General features: G+C 38.3%; 1 protein-coding gene across 1 annotated transcript in view; it reads left to right on the top strand.

Moving 5' to 3' along the window:
- LOC120240752 (ankyrin repeat and sterile alpha motif domain-containing protein 1B-like) overlaps positions 1–22,731 on the top strand; it is a 928,108-nt gene that overhangs the window by 749,602 nt on the left and 155,775 nt on the right. Inside the window, exon 16 of the mRNA XM_039245581.1 lies at positions 21,026–21,124. Within this exon, the coding sequence (XP_039101512.1) occupies positions 21,026–21,124 (99 nt within the window). The remainder of the gene's footprint in view (positions 1–21,025; positions 21,125–22,731) is intronic.

A 22,731-nucleotide genomic window follows, 5' to 3' on the forward strand; every position in this document is an offset into this window, starting at 1 on the left:
GTGAACATTAACTTGTGGACATGAGGGAAAGGGGATCTTGAAGATATTCGGGGTTAGGGGTTTGGGTTAATACAAAACAAAATCTTGGTGCCTAGTCAGGAGGAAGGTTGTTTACAGTGAATTTGAGGCACCACCTCTGTTTATCTTAGCTAGCCTGGGGGATGAGACAGATAGGGGAAATAACCTCAGAACTGACAAGGCACCTTTTCTTTTGCTAATCATCTCTGCTCAGGGCTGCTTCACCTGCAGTGCATTGATCTATAGCCCAATTTACCTGTTTACCTAACTTGGTCCTTTCTTCCTATGAAAGCAACTTTCTGCTATAGTACTCAATTGGGGGGCGCTTTGCCCTGAATGCCTAATTATATTTATTTCATATATTTTTGCATTCGGTACCTTTGCACCACTCTCTTTTATGGGGCCTTTGCCCCTTCCTCTCTATTCTAGGGGCTCTGCGTTCCCTCTCTATTCTGGGGTGCCTCTGCACCTCCCTATTCTGGAGTGCTAATCTTGTTTCCCAAACTCCAGTGAGAGCATCCTATGGCTTTGTACTTCTTTATGCCTTGTTAACCCATTGGTGTAAGCCTGGGGGTTCCTAAGCTTATTCCCCACAGACATGTACTTAACTGTGCTCACTACCTCCTCCCATCAACACACACACACCCACACAAATGCTCATACTTAATCTGTAACCTAGTTGCCCTTGTTTAACCTTTATCATCTCTCACCTAAACTATCGCAAACCTCCAGCTACAAAATAAAAAGTCTTGGGGATGTGAGTTTCAGCATGGTGACTATAGTTAATAATACTGTATTGCATATTTCAAAGTTGCTAACAGAATACGTCTTAGAAGTTTTCATCACAAAAAAAATTTTTGAAACCATGTACGGTGACTGATGTTAACTAGATTTATGGTGGTGATCATTTTGTAATACGTACAAATATTGAATCATTATGTTGTACACCTGAAGCTAATATGTTATTTGTCAATTTTACCTCAAGAAAAAAAAAAGCTTTTTCATAGATCTACTGACCTCGAATCTTCTTTTCAAATTCACCCTCCATCCTGCTGTCAGTAATCTTTTAAAAGTACATATTTAATAATATTCTCTGCCTAAATACCTTTAAGAGCTGCCAGGTTTCCTATGGAGTAAATGCACTTTCATCAGTGTGTCATTCAAGCTCTCTCATTCTCTGGTACCAGCCTTCATTTCCAGCTTTGCACTCTGCCCATTTCACTCTTCCTTCAGGCCATGATCTGCCATAGATTTGTGCCTTCTTCCTGTTAAAATCCTATTCCCACTAAAAGCCCATTCCTAATATTTATTAGTGCTTATGTACTAGTGTTAATCACACCTACATACATATTAGAATGCCCTACTGGATTTTGCATCCTTGGAAGACAGAGACTGTTTTATCTTCATGAAATTGCTTAATTCCTTACAAGTAAATGTCTAAAATGTATTGGATGAAGTTGATGTACTTTAGAGAATATATATATGTATATCTATCATATATATGTGCATATATATATATATATATTCATCTGTCTATCATCTATCAATCCTCCAGGAACTTACAATCCATTAATTGCAGTAGCTACCTATTATTTACAGTGCATTGTCACTGCTTGAACAGATAACCAAAAATAGAAAAAGAAAAATTCACCCATCCTTCAGGGATTTAATAGCTTAGTAGAAGAATGATATGAATGAGTCAAAGAGACAAAGAAGGTAAAAAGAAGACAAACTTTCTTTAAAAAAGGCATCAGGGCAATTGGTTGATTGAATCCCTTTCTTGTTCTAAAAACTATTTAAAATAGCTTATAAGGGGCGCCTAGGTGGCTCAGGCAGTTAATCGTCCGACTTCAGCTCAGGTCATGGTCTCACAGTTCGTGGGTTCAAGCTCTGCGTCGGGCTCTGTGCTGACAGCTCAGAACCTGGAGCCTGTTTCGGATTCTGTGTCTCTCTCTCTGTCTGACCGTACCCTGCTCACACTGTCTCTCTCTCTCTCTCTCTCTCAGAAGTAAATAAAAAAAAAAATTAAAATAGCTTATAAAATAACATAAAAGACATCAAATAACTTAAAAATGTATATGTAAGATGAAAGTAAAACAGAGATAAGGGATATCACATGAGTTAGACCTTGAAAGATAAATAGAATTTTGAACATTATAAGGAAAAATTTGAGATGAAGGTGAGGACATAAGAAATTGAGAAAGAAAGGAGATGCTGAAGGCATTCATGACAGATAACCTCAGACCACTTACAATAACAGAGAGTGTGGTAAGACTGAGGGATAGAAAGGTAAGTTTGGAGACTTGGAGGATCATCACCAAGGAATTTTTGTAGGAACCCCCAAGAGAAAGAATTCCCATGCAAGAACTGTCTATCAGTAGTTAAATGATGTGAATCCGTAGAAAACTCATTCAAACAGTTGCCTAACTTTTCCCAACAGTTCTGAAGCTCAGTTTAAGTAGTAAAGACAGCCTGGGGAATTGATACGTGTCGGTGATGGCAGAAGTTACCAGCAGTGGGGCGCCTGGGTGGCTCAGTCGGTTAAGCGTCCGACTTTCGCTCAGGTCATGATCTCGCGGTTCGTGGGTTCGAGCCCCGAGTCGGGCTCTGTGCTGACTGCCAGCTCAGAGCCTGGAGCCTGTTTCACAGTCTGTGTCTCCCTCTCTCTCTGACCCTCCCCTGCTCACACTGTCTCTCTCTCTCCTAGAAATAAATAAAACATAAATTTAAAAAATAAATTTAAAAAAAAAAAAAAAAAAAAGAAGTTACCAGCAGCGCAGGCCTGCAGGGTCCTCATCCGCCTTCACATCTTTTCCTGCAGGTGCCAAGGACGCGCCATCTTACTCCAGGCCTACTCACCACCTTTAGTTTTCCTCCTTCTCTCCTGCATCTCAAACCTATGTTCCCCACTAGTATTTTCTTCCTTCTTCTTGGACACTTAAGGAGTGCCCTTAGGAGAAAAAAGAAAGAAGAAAGCAAAGCAATTCTCCCTTGATCTTGCTCCTTTCCCAGCCATGCTCCAAATTTCTCCTCCCTTACTCATTCAGACTTCTCAAAAGAGTAGTCTATATTAACTGTCTCTACTTCTTTTACTTCACAATCCTGTCAGATCTGGCTTTTGTTCCGATAGTTGTCCTGAAAAGCCTCCTCCTGTGATCCCTCATGAGCTGCTCTATTTTGCCAAATCAAAGGAAATTTTGATTTTTTTAAAATTTTTTTAATGTTTTATTTATTTCTAGGAGAGAGAGAGAGAGAGACAGCGTGAGCAGGGGAGGGTCAGAGAGAGAGGGAGACACAGACTGTGAAACAGGCTCCAGGCTCTGAGCTGGCAGTCAGCACAGAGCCCAACGCGGGGCTCGAACCCACGAACCGTGATATCATGACCTAAGCGAAAGTTGGACGCTCAACCGACTAAGCCACGCAGGCGCCCCCCCTCCCCCGCTTTTTTTTTTTTTTTTTCATTTTCCCATCAGTGCTGTATTCATGATCCTTTCTTTGGACATGAAGTGGCTGTGGGATGTGTCTAACACGCACACTTCAAGGGCCAAGGGACGCTTTGACCACAGAGCAAGAGTCATTTGTAAGAACAGACGGGTGCTGCTGCTTCTCAGTCTGATGCCGTCGTCACGGTGAACGGGGGCACCCATGGCTGGCCGTCCCCGCGCCCTCCTTTAGCGCCCGCTCCCAGCCTTCCCACGAGGTCCTCTTTGCCATATTTAATCCTCCCCACGAGGATTTCTTTGCCATATTTAACAGCTGTTTCATGTCCTCATTTGTGACATTCTTTACCCTTTTAGTTTCTGTGGTAACCTACTCTCTATTTCCTCATTCCTCCTTTGTCTTCTTATTCTCTCTTTCATGGTGTCTCCAATGGGTGTTTTTATCCATCTCATAGTTACCATCTAGACTCTGGTCATCTCCAAATCTACAACTCCAGTCCAAACCTCTCCCCAAACTTCAGCTGTGCCTAAATGCCTCTAAATGCCTACAGCTTTCAGCATCTTAGCCCCTAACCACATCCAAACAGAACACACCCTTCTTCCCCACTCTACTTCTGAAGTCTTTACCTCTTTCTGAAGTCATTCTCCCCTGAGCCCTTAATCATCACCCCAAGCAAGAGGCCTGACAATAATCGTTGCTCCTACCTTCCACTCACTCCTATTTTTAACCAATAATCAAGTCCACCCAGTTTTAACTCTAATATTTATTTATTTCAGAAGCATCCTTGCTACTACTACCCCAGCTTAGACCTTCATTGTCTCTTGTATTATTGCTGTAAGAGCTTTTTAAACTGGCTTCAACTTCTAACCTCTAATTTTATCCCTTCAAATCCACACTTCAAATAGCCACTACAGTATGCTTTCTAAATTGTAAATCCAACCATCTTATTTCTAGGTATAAAAGCATTCATTCACCAATTTCCCAGACCTGCAGGATGAAGCCCACTTAGTATCATAGTTTACAAAGGTTGCTACTTGGTCTTTCCCTGATAAAGGTAACCTGCTTGCTGGTTTTCACTCTCACTACACTCTTTGTTGTCTCAGTGCCTTTGTTCATGCTACAACCCATCCATGCAATGCCCTCTCCTCCCTGCCTCTCCCATTTTTCTATATCCTGGCTAACTTTTATAAAATCACATAGTAGGTAACAGAGATGTCACCTGCCCCAAAATGTCTTCCTTGATGCCTATGCCATTCAGAAATCTTTTTTTTTTTTTTTTTTTGGTATAGCCATAATTATTGCACTTCCTGTCACAGAAAATAATACCTATTTGTGTGTTGTCTTCCTCCCTGCCCCCACCCTCATTGACTGTACTCCTTTAAGAGAGAAAGCATCTTAATCACTTTTGAATTTTCAGTGCCTTGGGGCAGCTGGATGGCTCAGTTGGTTAAGCATTGGACTTCAACTCAGGTCATGATCTCACAGTTTGTGGGTTCAAGCCCCATGTCAGACTCTGTGCTGACAGCTCAGAGCCTGGAACCTGTTTCAGATTCTGTGTCTCCTTCTCTCCCTGCCCCTCCCCTGCTCACACTCTGTCTCACTCTGTCTCTCAAAAATAAATAAATGTAAAAAATTTTTAAATGAATTCTCAGTGCCTAACAAAGTGTGTGCAGCACATGTTATAAAATGACAGTATAAATGAATGAGAGAATAAGTGAGTGAATGAATGAATGAGCCCCAGAAGACCAAGCAAATTATAATTATTTTCATAACTTTTAAGCCAATTCCCAGAACTATAAATGGAAATTATATCTAGTTAATGTGTAGTGAAGCATCATTCTTGGTAAGGATAAATGACCTCCATAGTCTCAAAGGTAATGGTCTCCATTTCTCCTTCTCTATATTTTTGAAAAGGTAAAGATAAAGCCACAGAGAACTGGATAGAGAGTGAGCTGTTCATGGATCAGCCCAACAATGCTCCCTAACTTGAGCTTACAGGCACTACAGTTATGACTGTGGAGTGATGCAGGGGCCAGGTGATACTGCCGAGCTTCCGTACTAAAAGCATACCCAACTACATAATTTGTGGGATCCAGTGCAAAATGAAAATGTAGGTCCCCTTATTTAGAAAGCAGGAGTAAAAGTGCCATTAAGATTATACAAAGCCTTTTTCCTTTCTTCCTTGTATATTTTTCTAAACTTGCCATGGTGTTTTTTATTTACTATTCTGAGTAAAGAAAAAATAAAATTTTATGTTATTAGCATGAGTTTTGCCATTTGTTTTTATATTGTGACATGCCAATTTTAAACACAAATATCAAAGCATTTAATTCATTTACAGAATCACCAAAATCACACAGCTTCTTTTTCATAGCTTTAATCCAAAGGGTTGTTGAGCTGGCTAAAGGAGACAAATACAAGCCAAACCCAAGAAAGTTAAAGGTTGGAAGGAAGGAGGAAGGTTTCCAGACATAAAACCAGCCAAGGGAGCGTTTCCAGGCACAAGACACTTGTAGGGATCATAGGCACCTAGGACCCTGCCTCCTAATGCAGATCTAAGTGTCTCATTGCAGAGCCTGATACCTGCTGATCCCTGCCTTCCAACAGTCCTCACCAATGCCCAGCACCTTGAACTGTACAGAGTCTGGGGGAGTCAAGCCAGGCATCTTCCTTTCCTATGGCCCCATCACTTGAGCCTATGGGAGACAAGGAACCCCCCCAAATTTTTAAATCTCTGTGTCAGAACATGTTTGGTACCTGGATCAAGGGTAAACTTTGGTTCACCACCCACCAGACATGCCATGGTACTGCCAGCCATTGGGGGAATTAGAAATACCATACCCTACCCCGAGGTGCTATAGAGTATGAATGACTAATCTTAACTCCCCTGTGGATGCCCACAACCATGCTGGGGATAGAGAGCAGAGCAGCAGACATTTTAGGACCAGGTGGAGAAGGGGGCCAGGCAAGTAGGGCCCAGGGCCAGTGAGACGAGGAAACAGTAGAGAGGTTTTCTGTAGAACCCATCTCTGAGAAGTAGTGAGAAACCCTAACACATACTCCATTATCCCATCAGTGCTTCACTTGCAAAATACAAATTCAAAGAAAAAAATAGAAGAATTTTAAGCAGCAGCCACAGAGCATTAAAACCCCAAGCGCAGGACCCTTTTGAGCCTGGGGCCCGGTGGGATGCCCAATTAAGCAACTTGCCCATGGCCACAAAGCTAAGTAAATGGCAGAGCTAGGAATAAAACCTACATTTTTTTCCACCACACATGCTGCCTCTTTCAGAATAGACTATTTCTGGCAAAAACAACATGAAGCTAGATTTATAGCTCTATGTTCTTAACGAAAAAAATGGGGAAAAAAGTAGTTCCTAGCAGGCATGCTTTATTTTTAGCAATATTACTTTATAGTTTATAAAGCAATTTCATAAACATTATGTACCACATCCCTAAAAGGTAGGTGTCATTGTTACCTCCATTTTACAGACAAAGAAAGGAAGTTTACTTGCCCAGAGTCACTCAGCTATTAAAAAGCAAAACTGTAATGCAAACCTAGGAGCTCCAAATTCCATTCTCTTTATTAATATCTAATTCCTTAGTAGAGACTGTAGGAAAGAGGGCTAATGCAGACCACGAGACTAGTAAGGAGAGACTTTCCCCATCTGATAGCTGCGAGGTGATTCCATGAGGAAGACACTAGTCTGGACACATAGGGGATGAGGGGGCATCCAGTTACCTGCTTCCATCATCCCCTTTATTGCCACCTCAGTTGCCACAGCAACTCTACCACTTCCTGTGAGATCTCAGTCAAGTTTCTAGTTATCTCTAAACCTCAGCTTTGTCATCTGTAAAATGGAGATATTAATAGTGATATCTATCTCATGGAATTTTTCTGAAGTTTAAGCAGTGTCTGGCCCATAGTCTATACTCAATGAATGTTGAGTCGTTGTTGTTGTTGTTGTTGTTGTTGTTGTTACTGTTGCTATTATTACTAATTAAGTGGGTGTAATTGGCTGGGCCCAAATAGTCTCTGTCCTCTGTCATCATTTTATAAATGAACGTTTAATACTCAACACCCATTTAAAGGAAATGACTCCCTTCAAAGAGTCCCCCCAAGGAGAAATATTCTTCAAACAATATGGGTACATAAGTAGATTTACTCCCAGCTAGAACCTCCAGAACAGATGCTGTGTTGAAAAGGAACATCTGGTCCAGTTTTATCATTGTTCAGCTGAGAAAATTAAGTCCCGAGGAAGTTCAAAGACTTTTCCAGGTTTACACAATGAATTAGTGACAAGTCAGGGCTACTAACTCAGTGCTTATTTCCAATGAGTGTTGCTTCCACACAATGAAACATAACTCTTTGCTATCATTGCTCTGAAGTATACCTCTGCTTTTTCATAATGTAACATGTGTATGGGAACTGTGTATTCTTCTTATTTTATTCATTGTAATTGACTCTGATGATCATTAAAATGATTATCATGCCATGGATAATGATTTAAATTCATTTGTGTTCCTTGTACACATAAACCAAAGGATATACCAGTATTATTTTCACAGTGTGTTCTCTTTTTCCCTGTCGGAGAGGAAATATTTTTGAGCCATATGGGATCCTAATTCTCTGAATGCTTTTAGATTATCAGATGTCTCAACTGACAGTCCTGGATGAAAGTCAAATCATAAGAATTTGCAAAACTGAAAAAAAATTAAGAACATTTTGGTGTTATCATGTACCGGAAATTCCATCTTTATCTTTCCTTCAATTAGGAAAAAAATCAGACATCCTGAATATTAGAATTTTCAGTTCAAACTTTTCAACCCTTTTGCTACAAACTTAATGATCTTTAGACTGTATATTTTTATAAATTTATGGTTCATATTTCTAATTAGCATTCATTCTTTCAAGTTTTTATTTTATTCAAAAGTTTGGCAAATTTTAGTTAATAAGGGCAGTGCAAAGATGCTTAAAGCATGATCATTTCTCTCAAAAATTTTGCTATTAAGTAAGGAATACAGGACAGGTAACACCAAATAGAAAGAAATAAGAAATTCTATGGCCCATTTAGCATCTGCTTTAATGTATACAAAATGGGTCCATTTTTAATAATACTCAAGTTAATATGAAGGAATTTGTAATGGTTGTGGTACCAATTGAATATTTTGGAAATAAAACCCCAAAACTTCTCTCTTTAATTAGGCAAATTAGACAAGAGGACATTTAATAATGTTCATCATGAGAAGGACTGTCTCCCTTTTCTTTCTCTCATCTCTTGTTCTTGTCAAGTAGTAGTGTTTAGTGAAGAAAATGGTGGGAGAAAATTAGGAAAGAGTATTCTTCATGGTATAGATGCCAAACAATAAACACAGGTGCCTGTGTCCCTTGCACAAATTTTCCTTTTGTATTCAATCCAAGGCCAAATGATGGAGCTAGATAGCTCTGTGACAGCCCAGAGGACTCTTCTTAGTTGTGATCTTACTCAGCTTTCTCTAGCACCTTGGTTGGGTTAGCCTCCTGCCTGTCTAACCCAGAGTGACCATCTCCTCATACTTAATTCCAGTGTTGCTGCATGTAGTCCATTCAGAGTGCTATAACAAAATACCAGAAACTGCTTGGCTCATACAGCAGCAATTTATTTCTCACAGTTCTGGAGGCTGGCAGACCAAGATCAAGGGAGATTTGGTGATTAATAAGGACCCACTTCCTAGTTCACAGAAGGCCATCTCTTATTTCCTAAAAGGGCAGAAAGAGCCAGGGTACTCTCTGAAGCCCCTTTTATATGGCACTAATTCCATTAAAAGGGGCTCCACCCTCAAGACGTAGCACCTCCCAAAGTCCCCACCTCCAGACACCATCACACTGGGAATTAGGTTTCAACATATGAATTTGAGGGGGCAGGGAATGCAAACATTCAGTGAGTTTTCCCAGCACCACATTTTTTGTTTTATTATTTTATTACTTTTCTAAGTTTATTCATTTTAAGAGAGAGAGAGAAAAACGAGCACACAAGTGAGGGAGGGGCAATGACAGAGAAGGAGAGAGAATCCCAAGCTGGCAGCACAGAGCCTAATGTGGGGCTCAAACCCATGAACCATGACATCATGACTTGAGCTGAAGTTAAGAGCCAGACACTCAACCGATAGCCACCTAGGCGCCCTCAACCACACTTTTTTTTTTTTTTTTTTAATAAAGCAAGCCAAAACAAAGTTTTCATGGGGGAAACAAATATTTCTACTAAAAACATTTCAAGAAAAATGTCTTCAAACCCAAAACTAAAACCAAAAATAAATGTGGAGAAAAGTTAGGATTATTCTGGTCAACTGTTTCAACAGAGTAATCACCATTCACTGCGTTCCAAGTTACGAAGGACCTGACCACAAACTATGACATCTCAAGAGTTCAGGGAAAAGCCACACACTGAGGCCATACCCGCAAATGTTCTCACTGTTTCTGCTCTGTTAAGATTATAATGTGTTCAAGTTTTAAGTGTTAAAATTCGTTCCTATAAAAAATCAAATTTATGTAAAAATGTGCTTCCTTTAGAACCACGATGACTATACAATCTCTGGATGCCTGTCATCTTCAATTAGAAGCTAAAAGCCACTCCCAGATTTAAAATCTGTCAACCCCATGAACACTTTGGTAATTTCACATTCACTGAATGTGAACAGAAACCAAAATCCATAGGAAGTAAATCCCTTCAAGTAATTATTTCTGTGAGATTTCATAATTTTAAGTCAAAATTAGAACAGGCAGTTCTATAGATTGACACACACACACCCTCCCAATTTTGTTCTTATAACTTTCATTCTTTCTAATATCCTTCTCTGTTCTTCTTTGTGATTATCACACCAAGACTGTCTAAAATAAATTGTGAATACCCTGCTGTCTCCATTATGACCTCTATTACATGCCAGAGCCCACATCTTTGTCATTATTTTCACAACAACAGATCAATACTGTCCAGAGCAACTTTATGCAAATTTGGAGACAACTTTAAATAACCTTTCTTATTTAGGGACTAGCTTTCCCATAATTCATGCTTGCCTGCTTACAGATAGCAATAGGCTTATTTGGTTTGGGTGGTTAACTGACTATGAACCCATCTCTGTCACTTTATATGAACAATTGACCCCACTTATTGTGGGGAAGTCCACAGCCAGTTTCTTATGGACACACAAGGATACCAGGTGAATTTCTTCCTAAATCATAAAAGCAAAAGCTTTTCCAGAAGTTCCTCAATGGGCAAATTTTGTCACATGCCCACCCATAGCTTCAAGGGAGGCTGAAACCTTTAATTTGTCCAACCTCCATAGTAGAAGATAGCAAAGCAGGGGATTAGCCTACCAACAATGTCTACCACAACCTAGTAATAGAAATGCTGAGTCCATGGAGTATAGATGTTTACATTTTAATTGGTATTATTCAATCTCTATCCATGGTTATATCAATTTAGACCCTATGTCAAAGACAATTCTGACTTTTATCTTTACCATCCGGCTTTTCTTTTTGATTCAAATGAAAGATTGTATTTAGTTTGGAAATTTGACTCTCCAGTGAGACCAGTTCCTATGACTCTCCAACAGATCATACTCATCACAGTTTCCTCAGATTTCAGTGTCTCCAGGCCATTATTTCAATACAAGCTAATGAACTCAAGTTCCATGTCGCCCAATTCCTGTATCCATTCTTCACACCATAGCCAGAGAATAGTAAAAAATGTAAGTGAGTTTATGTCCTTCAACATTTTCCATTAAGCTTAGAATAAAATCAAAGCCCTTGTTAGGATCTGTGTTATCTATGCCCTTCTAATGTGTTATTTCCCCCCTCCAAGGTCCTCTTCATCCTCAGTCACTAAATTTAGTCTTACTAGCCTTCTGTCTGTTCCTAGAATCTACCTGGCTCTTTTCCCACATCAGTGCCTTTGCACCCGCTATTCCATCTACAATGCCTGTCTAATGGCTCTTCTCATGGTTGGGTTGCTCCTTTTAACCCCTCATGTGTTACTTTACATTTCACTTTCTCAGAGGTTTTCCTGACGATTCTTTCTAACATAAGTCTCCTTGTGATTTTTTTACCACAGCACTGTATTAATTTCTCTTAAAGCAGTTTTTACTAAGCATGTACACTTAGGAAAATTATTACCTTCTCTGTGCCTTCAATTCTTTATTTGTAACTAAGGGTAATAATTGTACCACCACAGGGGTTATTGTAAGCAATAAACAGAATAAAGCCCTTAATAGTTCTTGGCCTATATAAAACTCTGCTAAATAATAATTACTTGTGTTATTTTTTATTTTTTATTTTCCAGTTTTCCCCACTACATTATAAGCTCTAAAAGCAAAGGGAGCCTGTCTGCTCTTCTCTCAGTGTGTCTCAGGACCTAGCCCAGTGTCTGGCACATAGTAAGTGCTCACAAAATATTAGGTCAACAAATATATGTTATTTTAATTATGGACTGGACTTCAGTGGCTCATTTCCAGTGTTCAGTAGCCTCCTCTCTGAGACTGCCAGATTAAATAAATAAAAATATAAAATGCTAGATAAATTGGAATTTCTGTGTTCCATCTGAAAACCCTGAGGTCCTCACTACCGCCTTCACCCTTAACAAGCAATTCTTTCTTCCTCTCTCTCTCTCTCACTCTCCCTCTCTCCGTTCTTCCCTCCCTCCCCCTTTCTCTTCCTCTTTGCTCCTCTCTCATTCTCAGTTTATTTGACTATTTCTGAATATAGTTCTCAATGTCAAGTGACCTCATCATCCTTACATCTGGAGATACCTGTTCCTTGAGGACAACCATTTCTTTGATGGATTAATAAGTCATTTTCATAATAAGTCTACCAATTCCCAGAGGAATAAATTATCCACCTTCACCATCCCAGGCTCCTTTAGCCTGGGTAGCTTCTCAGGAGACTACAACAGACTATCTTTTTTCCAGATTCAGAACATTTTAAGTTAGGGACACAAATGTCCTTAACACATCCCCAGACATTTTCTACCTTATTGGTTGATTTTCAGAAATCCCCCTTCCTAAATCTTGGCTTTGAAAGAGACCTAAAGAAAAGAAATCCGAACATGGCCTTTCCTGGTTGACCAGCCAGATAATTTGACAAGGCTCTACAGAAGAGCTGAGAAATGCCAAATTGATGCCATGATGTTATTTACCACTTCCCACCATCGTCCTGGCTCAGAACATGGCAAGTTACTTGGTGCTTTAGCCAGACTCGATCACTTATATTAATTAACATACTTGGCTCTAGATTACACTAAGGCAGTTGGAAGAAGAACTAACTGCTTAACCTTTCAGAAGGTAAATAATTTATTTGAAATAAAATGTGTTGGAGAAACCATGTCAGTCACTCCCAGTGGTCTGTATATATATATATATATATCTGCATGCTGTGGCTGAAAATAGCATCATGGGAATTACTTCTTGGCAGTGTTACACATTTTTGACTGGAATCTCCATCTAGAAAGTGTCCTCTATGGAATATTTGGTTCTTTTTTCGTAGTAAAGGAACTATGAGCATCACAGTCTGAAAGAGTAAGACATTGATCCCAGAACCATCATATACTAATTGTGTGAACTTGCTAAATGGTTTCACAGTTCAGAGTGTCTGAGTGGCTCAGTCAGTTAAGTGTCCGACTTCAGCTGAGGTCATGATCTTGCAGTCTGTGAATTCAAGCCCCACATCAGGCTCTCTGTTGTCAGCCCAGAGCCTCTTTCAGGTTTCACACCTCTGGGACTCAGTTTCTTTGTCTATGATATTAAAGTATTGAGTCCTATCTTATAATGCTGTAGTAAAGGTTCTAAATAAGGTGGACAAAGTACCTGGTACTCAGTGAATGTTCAATGGCTGCTAGTTAACATTAATCATTTTAAGCACCTTTTTCTGCTTCATACTGTGTGGCTGTGTTGGTTATACTCAGGACCAAATTCTTGTTGTTTCACCAGAGAGAAGCCTTCCTTTTAGGGCTCTGTATCACCAGTGAAAGATCGCTTTCAAGAGGAGCCTATTGTAAATATGAAGGTGACATGTTCCTCTTCTGTTAAGTGCAAGGTGTCCAAACTAACCTAATTGCTGCTCATTTTTCTCTTGTGAGGCACTAGGAAATGTTCAGCATATTAGATGGAAGAACAAAACTCAGATACCTGCCAAGATTATGTACAGTCTATCCAAGGAAAAAAATTTTTTTAAACTTCACAGCTTGTGATTGGAAAAGGACACAGGACAGCTGCTAACTGTTTTCATCTCTACTTTTGGCATGTTCTTCTAATAGCTCTCCTGTCACACTCAGTCTGCAGTGCAGTGGGAACTAAAAGAGTAGGACTGAGGTGGCCCTCCAACCCCATCCCCACCCCCTGCTCAGATTCAGCTATTGGGAAAGACCATTTAAAGCATTTAATATCCGCCCTACCCCTTTGGGAATGGTGTAACCCAGCTAGACACCACGCTTCAAAAGAGAGAGGGAAGTTAAAGCTTTGCTGTTAGTGAGGGAACGTTAGACTAGAAAACCCCCCAGGTCCCTGCCAACCCTGATTCCATGATTCAGTGAACAGAAAGGACTGGAGCAGAGGAGGGAAGAATAGGTCAGACAGCTTTCCAAATCCTGTTCTATAAAGAAAAATTCATTGTTGCTCAAACGTTGTGAAATCAAACGTAAACTATGTTGGAACACTTGCATTCAAATGTGAATTTCAAATGGCTCTAAAGCAAAATGCAAATGGTTTTGGTCTAGCCACTTTTTTGTACTGAACCATTTCTCTCCTACACTAACTACACTGGAGGTGGTCCCAGGTAATAGTTATGAGAAAGGCTCCTATTAGCTATGGGAGCAAGTTAAGTGCCTACCTCAGAGATCTATGGTGAGAATTAAATACAGCAATATGTCTAAGGCATTAGAAGAGTGCCTGGCACAGAATAAGAACTCAGTAAGTGTGTAATTTACTATATGCTTACACCAACTGCTATTAGTGTGAAAATCGAAAGACGATAGTAGGTGTTCATAAGCTTTATATTTTCATATGAATGTATCTGGAAAAAAGTAAGAGCATAAAAATACATTTTGTTCACATCAGCGTTTCTTCAAGTGGGACTTGTGGATTAACATACTTAAAAATGAATATTCTTCCTCTTGCATCTGTGAAACTTTTGACCAAGACAATATAAGTTACTGTATAAATGACTTTGAAGTCTTTCATATATATGCACAATTCTAAAATCTACATGAGCACATGTCTCAAGGGAATTAGAATTGTAACTTATGATATCATCAAACCTTGCTCAATACTTTAAAAATAAATACCTGATTAAATTCCTTTCCCCTCTCTCTTTCCATAGTGTCAGAACAGATGTTTCAAAGAGGAAATAGGCTTGAAAGATAAAGAGGGGGAAAACTAGTAGTATAAAACTCATTGTAATTATGTTAGCTATTAAAAGGTGAAAGATTTATACGATCTGAAAAGAAACCAGAGTATCATCATGTTAGCTATTAAATACTGATGTTAAAAACTAATTCTAAGATATAACTTATTCATTAAAATACATACCTTACGTATATAAGATGCTTTCTAACTTATTGCTCAGTGATGTGACATTTACTTGAATCACAATCCATGTGGTCTAAAGAATCTAAAATCTTCTCTTCCTAAGATAAGAATGTAAAGACTTAGTTAAATTTTGAACAAGACATTCCCTTGCAGTAACCAGAATATTTTCTGGAGGGCTAAGGTAGAGAGGTAAAAAAAATTTATACTATTTTCCTTCACTGCCATTTCATTCATGTAAGAGTGGGAATTGAAATTGGAAGACGCATATGTACACACAATTTTTAAATTTTTAAAAATAAATTAAATTTGGAAGAAACACATAATCCATTATCTGATCACTTATGGTAACCCATATTTCTGTCTGATAAACAAAATAAAGCTTTGTTCCAACACTCATAGAGGAATTATAAATCTGGGACTTATCCCAATAGTTTCCATCCTAATCATGCAGAAAAGACATGCATTGGGTTTGCTTGTAAGTTTATATCAAATTAACTTAAAGCCATTATAGAAGCTAAGAGGTATCATTTCCAAGAATATTACATACAGTTTTATGCCACCACATCATTTGTGCTCTAAAAACTATTAAAAATAAACTACAATATGTGCCTCTCCATGTGTGAGTTTGCAAGATCTTACTATCATTCTATTATGCATATATTCTGTCTTAAATATTTTAGGCCACACAAATAGTGGAGAAGATTCTAGTTAATTATAGAGCAAAAGAAATTTTTTCCAGTTGACAGCATCCTCTTGAGGTTTTCAGTCTTAGACTGAATAGAAAGAATAAATAACATCCAACTTAACCCTATATTAAGAAGAAACAATTCCCTATAGTCCTTAAATATGTTTCCCTGGCATTTGTAGGGACTTATTATATGTAATGTGCAATGTGAAGGGAAGTTTGCTAAATGAATATGATATGATATTGAGGTTATGAAAATAAGAGGACTTTTCAAGCTGGAGCTCTGAGAGACAGAAACGATTAGTTTAGATATATTTTGAGAGATGATTTCAATAAATAGCTGTTCTGTTTCTTATGGAGAATTAAGTACAAAACACTCTTTTTATTCTACTTGGTCATCTTCTTGGTTTATCACTACTGAAAAAAGTATGTAAAATATTCTCCCCAGGGTCAGAGAAATTTCTGTTTTCAGTGCATAAAATATATTATTTTTTCTCACCCCATGGATTAAGAAAGCAATAAAGACCCCTGGATTAGATATTTCTTGTCAGTAAAGGAACAGCTATTCTAAAATAGCTGCCTTTGATCCTTCTATTAAGTCATTAACTAAGCAACTTTATCTACTGATTATTATTCCCTAAGCACCTTGTGCAATGTGCCTTGTTTCGTGCAAACAAAATAATAAATTACTCTTCAATTGGACTTCTCATTTTGATAGCATAGATTTCTAGCCCCATAAAAAGAAACTCTAATGAAAATAGAATGGCTAGTAATCAGAAGAAAATTTGCTAAACATCCTAAATTTTATGTTCATGAACTTTGACTAAGAAGCACATCAATTTGACTAAGAAGCAAATCTTAAGGATGACTTATGACTATTTCTGACTCCCTGTTCTGATTCCCTTTTAGTCCCCATTTTTGCCCCATCTGATTCAACCATAGTTTAAATATCTCTAATTGTGGAGAAGTACTGTCTAGTAGAATTTTCTAAGATAACAGAAAAATTCTCTATTTCTTTTGTCCAGTAGCGTAGCCACCAGCTATGTGTGGCCAATGCATTTTTTTGAAATAAGGTTTGAAAAGAATCAACTAGATATGGCAGTTGAGAAGTCTTTCTTAACATTTAGCAGAGAAATTCTATGGAGTTAGTGGGGGGTAAAAGCTTATTGTGCTGGGTTGAGTAGTAAATGGGAGATGAAGTATACACAGCATGCATACTGGGCATGAGGAGGTAGAGTGCACTCTAGTAGATGACTAAGCAGAAGACACATATAATGAAGCTCTACTCCAAAAACCATTGATCTAGCAGCCATGTGAAAAATGAATAGAGGAGGGAGAAAGCTAGAGTTTATGTTCAGCTATTATTGAGAAGAAAAAAAGCTAGGATATTTCTAACATTTAGTAAAGACAGGTGGTAACATGAGAATAAATTCCAGCTCCCCAGGAAGAATGGAAATGTTTATTGTCCTTGATGGCACATCTGTTACCCAAGTGCAAATGAAATGGTTACTTGCAAGATATGAAATATTTGATTTTTCTGCATAAAACTGTAAGAATCCATGATATTACAAAACTAAAGTATTCTATCATTTCTTTTAATAAAAACTGTTGTAAGTTCCTACCTAGTCCTGAGATTAATTTGTCAAGAAAAAAAGGGCATTCTTGCACTTCTCTATAATTACTGTTGACCCTTGAACAATGCAGGGGTTCAGGGTGCTAACCACACCAAGCCCCCTGTGCTGTGCAGCTGAAAATCTGCATATAACTTTTGATTCCCCCCAAATTTAACTACTAACACCTACTGTTGACAGAAATCCTTACTAATAACATTAACAGTCAATTTACATATATTTTGTATATTATGTGTATCATATACTGTATTCTTATAACAAAGTAAACCAGAGAAAAGAAAATGTTATTAAGAAAGTCATAAGGAAGAGCAAGTAGATCTGCAGTACTGTACTGTATTTGTTTTAAAAATCAAGGTGTAAGTGGACCCTTGCAGTTCAAACTCATGCTTGAGAGTCAACTGTACTTAAATCTATCTTTAGGTTGCAAGTTCTGAAACACTAAAATGTAATTGCAATGTAAATGTAAATGTAACTTTAAATTATACAATCTATATTTATATACAAGGACACTCACTAATCGAAAGTTGGACATGACTGAAACCATACCACTTTAGAACTGAATGAGTATTCATTGAACTACATTTTATGGGTGAGGACCATGAGGCCTAGAAATAATACATAACTTAACCAAATTTACCCAAACAAGATCTGGACTCAGATCTTTAGACTCCAAGCCTAGTGGTGTTTCAAAAAAAAAAAAAAAAAAAAAAAGACTGGCTAGATGATGCACCAGGATATTTCTGGTATCTCTATATATTACATTAAGAGAGAAAATAGAAAATTTCTAACAGCATGCCTCATTGGGGACAGTGAATCCTTTTCTTTATTTTTCCAAAATTAGTACCATTTTCCCCTTGGGCACATTCTCACCATTTTCACTGTGCTTCCCAAATTTTCACTCATTTTTCAAAAGTGTTTGGTAATTATTCCATATGCTAGGAAATTTGCCCCAAAGACAAGATGTCTAACTTCCGTACAATTTTTCAAAAAGATTCTTCTTACTGAAGATAGAGAAGACAGTATATCAGTACTTTAGAAGAACAACCATGGTTTTAAGGATTTAATTCTTCAAATTATTTCAGTATTCAAACACTATCACACAAATCAAATTCTCAGGGTTACCTATAGATACTAGGTATCTATCTTTACTGAAACAGAAGACACAGAAGACAAACACAAGATGTATCAGAATTCTGGTATGTCTTGTGTATGTACAAAGAAACCAGTACATTTTGTATGAGATGAAGTTTCAGCCTAGTAATTTAGCCCATGAAAAACCTGGTAGTGGTCTAACACATAGATGGACAAAGTTTTTTCTTTCTTGTTTTTTCTTCTATTTTTGTTTTTTAAGATCCTTTTAACTCCTTTTGGAAAACCCTTTAGTAAAGACTAAAAGTCAAATACAGAATGGTATCATATATCCTACTCATGACATGCTAGTCTATTTCTGAAAATAAAAATGCTTTCTCAAAATGAAGCCATTTATATTCTTAACCATGCTCTATTGTGTGCACAGAGTAATTTCTTGAGAGAACAATGTTTCCTCTGGCATTTTGCCAAGACTGGCTTTATTTGTTTTTCATTAGGCTTTTCATTATCATGCTGCTGTATACCTGGCTCATTCTGCCCCCTCAGAGAAGGCCAGGGTAGCTTAAGCAGAGGAATGATACCATGAGTAGGTGGAATGTTTGTGTCCAGTGAATGCCCATTTTAAATCTCTAGCTATGGTACCATTCTTATGGCTTTAATCTAATAACAGTTAATTATCCATTATAATGTAGTCTGATATTAAATAGTTTACATCCATCTGTCCTGTCCCTGAATAGAGAAAGATATTAGTTTCACTTTGTACCACACAAGACTGGCCCATCCCCCTTATTATCTCAGGAAAAGGCATCATGATCCATCCCCATTGCCCAAGACTTGAACTGTTGTGTATTCTGCATTTCTCCATCATTCCATATATTCAGTCACTGAATCAAACTTCTTGATAGTTTTCAAACCCACCCATTTCTTTCTCTCTCCCATGATCACTGCCTTGGTCTAAACCCTCCTCGTCTCTAGAACAACTTCAGTAGCCTTCTAATAGTCTCCGTGCTCCAAGGATTGCCCTTTGCAATTCATTCTCTTTTGCTTTAAATAACTATCAGCACCATCACTCTCCATAAATATGTGTTCTGTAACTTCTACTCATAAATGTTTTTGTGTTAACACATTAATAAGAATGTTTGATTTGTTCAGAAAAGGAATGATCCAAATTCTGAGCTTCTCTATAAACCCCTCAATTTAAAGGAAAGCTCTAGCTACAAAAGACTACAAAAGCTCTAACTACAAAAGACTAAAATTTAGGGACAAAATAAGCAATTTATAAATTTTTGTATTAGAATATTAATCTAAGGCCTAAAATATCATTGAAATCAGAGAATTTCAGGATTAGATTGGTGCTTGGAGACCATGTGGCTCAACTTTGTCAATTTATAGGTAAGGAAACAGAGGCCCAGCCACAGAATCTAAAATTGATCTTTCCAAATTTGAAATATCATCATGTAACTCCTGTTCTTAAAATCTGTCCATGGTTTCCTGTTATGGTCAGGATGAAGTCTGAATTCTCAGCCTGGCATACAACGTCTGTAGTGTCTGCTTTGGCTTACCTTGCCAGGCTTACCTTTTGTTCCTCTCTCCAACTCAGCCAAGAAGCCAGTGCTTCCAAATGCACCATGTTCTTTCTCACCCACAGGACATTGCACATAATTCCACTTTTGTCCTTCTTCTTTTCAGTGCTAAGTCCGAACCATGCTTCAGACATCATCTACTCTTAAAACACATCCCAGACCCCCTCAGGGCCCCCAAGCATGTGCCATGACCATAGCATATTCACAGCATCCTAACTGCCTTTGAAAATTCATTTCCATGCCTGGACTGGAAAGAATAAAGACAGGAGCCTGCAAATTATTCATTGTTGTATCCCTATATCTTGATCAGATGTCTGGCATTCAGTGTTTTAAAATTAATTATTAATTCCCACTTTTAAGCTGACTAGTATACTATAATTTTTTAATCAGTTCTCTTCTCAAAATCTATTTTAAAAGAATTATTTCTAATATTTATATATTTTTTGAGAGAGAAAGAGAGAGCACGTGCATAAATGGGGGGGGGGACAAAGAGACGGGGGCAGAGGATCTGAAGTCAGCTCTGTGCCAACAGCAGACAAACCCAATGTGGGGCTCAAACTCAAGAACTACAAGGTCATGACCTGGGCCAAGTTGGACATTTAACCAACTGAGTCACCCAGGCACCCCTCAAAATCTATTTTTAGGGGAAGACAAAACTGATTCATTCTTATCAACATATAGGTAGATCACTGATGATCCTAAACAGCAGTTGTTCCTAGAAGCATTTACATTTTTCCTGGAAGAGAGTTTTAAGTCACAGGAATGAATCCCCAATGCAGATAACCCACCCATAATTAGTAAACCACGAGAGCATTTCTGAGGGGAAGGAAGTTTCCCCAGAACCTTCAACTCAGTCAGATAGATGACCTCTTACTTACCCTTACCCTCACAGAAGAATGATTCTGTTTTTGTTTGTAGAAATGAGATCACGTGTTGGCTATTTTTCTCTGCATTAAATAAATCATTATTTACCAATAGTAAAAATGGCTAAATTAACTTGTAACATTTCTGGATTTGTTTCAGGGAAGCAATGTTATGGAAGATCAGGATTTGTTGGAAATTGGAATTCTTAATTCTGGGCACAGACAAAGAATTCTACAGGCAATCCAGCTCCTTCCAAAGGTAAGCAATGCTTTCTTACCCTGGCCCTCCATACAATAGTTTTCAGTCCAGATGTGCAAGGATTATTAGTATTTAGGACAACATTTCTGCATATTGATGCAACTCCCAAAAGCAGTTCTTCTTGGGTCCAGGCAAACATTCAGACTCACAAGACTAGTATGGGCCATGCTTGGCTTTAGGTTTACCAGAAGGATGTCACAGAGGAAACACCACTGACCAGCAAGGCACCTTAAGAGTTTCTCTTCAGTGGGAGTCCTTATATTGGTACAAACATCAGTCCAGGCCCCTCAAGTGACAGCTCAGGTACAAGAAGACAAGATCAATATTGGATGAGTGTGAGAATGGTCCTGGATTAAGTGTCATGTCTCATAAGAGACAGTATCTCTTGTACAATTCCATGAACTTAGCCTCCACGGGCAAGGAATCTGCTTAATTATAAGAGTCATCACTCAAGGAAGACCAAGTATCACATCTCTATCAGGTATTTATAGTTCATGGATAAATCCTCCCAGTCTAGATGCAATTTGCCAACCAAGGTGGCATTTTAACTGTCAGCACTATGTTACCTAGCAACAGAATTGACCTTCAGTTTCCAGATAAGCTTTCATAGGAGCCTAAAGCAAGAGGTAGGATCCTAGCACTGGCCTTCAAGATATGTAGGACTTTAACTGATAAGGAAAGGGAAAGCGTTTCAGGGGTCAACAGAAATCATATAAATATAAATATAAATTGCCAGGAGTATTAGAGGGTAGTGATACTGTGTGATTTAAAATGCAGTGGAGGGGCGCCTGGGTGGCTTAGTCGGTTAAGCGTCCGACTTTCGCTTAGGTCATGATCTCGCGGTTCGTGGGTTCGAGCCCCGCGTCGGGCTCTGTGCTGACTGCCAGCTCAGAGCCTGGAGCCTGTTTCAGTCTGTGACTCCCTCTCTCTCTGACCCTCCCCTGCTCACGCTGTCTCTCTGTCTCTCCTAGAAATAAATAAAGCATTTAAAAAAATAAAATAAAATAAAATAAAATAAAATAAAATAAAATAAAATGTAGTGGAATTTGCACAGTAATGTGAATGTCCTCAATCATTGCCACTAAATCATACACTTAAAAATGGTTAAGGTGGTAAATTTTATGTTTTATTATTTCATCACAGTTTAATAATTAAAAAAAAATTTAAAAAATCCAATGTGATTAAAACAATTAGAGAGTAGAGAGTATAGTCAGAGATAAAGCCAAAAAAGTAGGTTGGGTCAGTTTGTGTCAGGCTAAGGAATTTGAAATTTGTTTTTAGGCACTGGGGAACAGACATGACCGGACTACTTTAGGCCAGTCAATTTTGGAGACAGTACACAACAGGAATTAGAAGGAGGGAAAGTTGAATTAGGGTCAACCATCTGGGAAAAGATTCAGGGGGCAAAACTGAGAGCAGATGAACAGTAATACTTACACCTAGATATAGGAACTTATCATATGTTTTGTATTCTCCTCTGCTCTTTTCCTTCCTAATGAGGCTATAATTTTTTCTCAGAATGAGAAAGATAAATATTAACCACTGTTTCTAAGGAAGTGATCAGATGATATTTGACAACTGACAGTGAACTAAGTTTCTACTGTTAG

The sequence above is a fragment of the Hyaena hyaena genome, unplaced genomic scaffold, assembly GCF_003009895.1.
Source record: "Hyaena hyaena isolate Hyena2069 unplaced genomic scaffold, ASM300989v1 scaffold_261, whole genome shotgun sequence".
In the NCBI taxonomy this organism is placed as follows: Eukaryota; Metazoa; Chordata; class Mammalia; order Carnivora; family Hyaenidae; genus Hyaena; species Hyaena hyaena.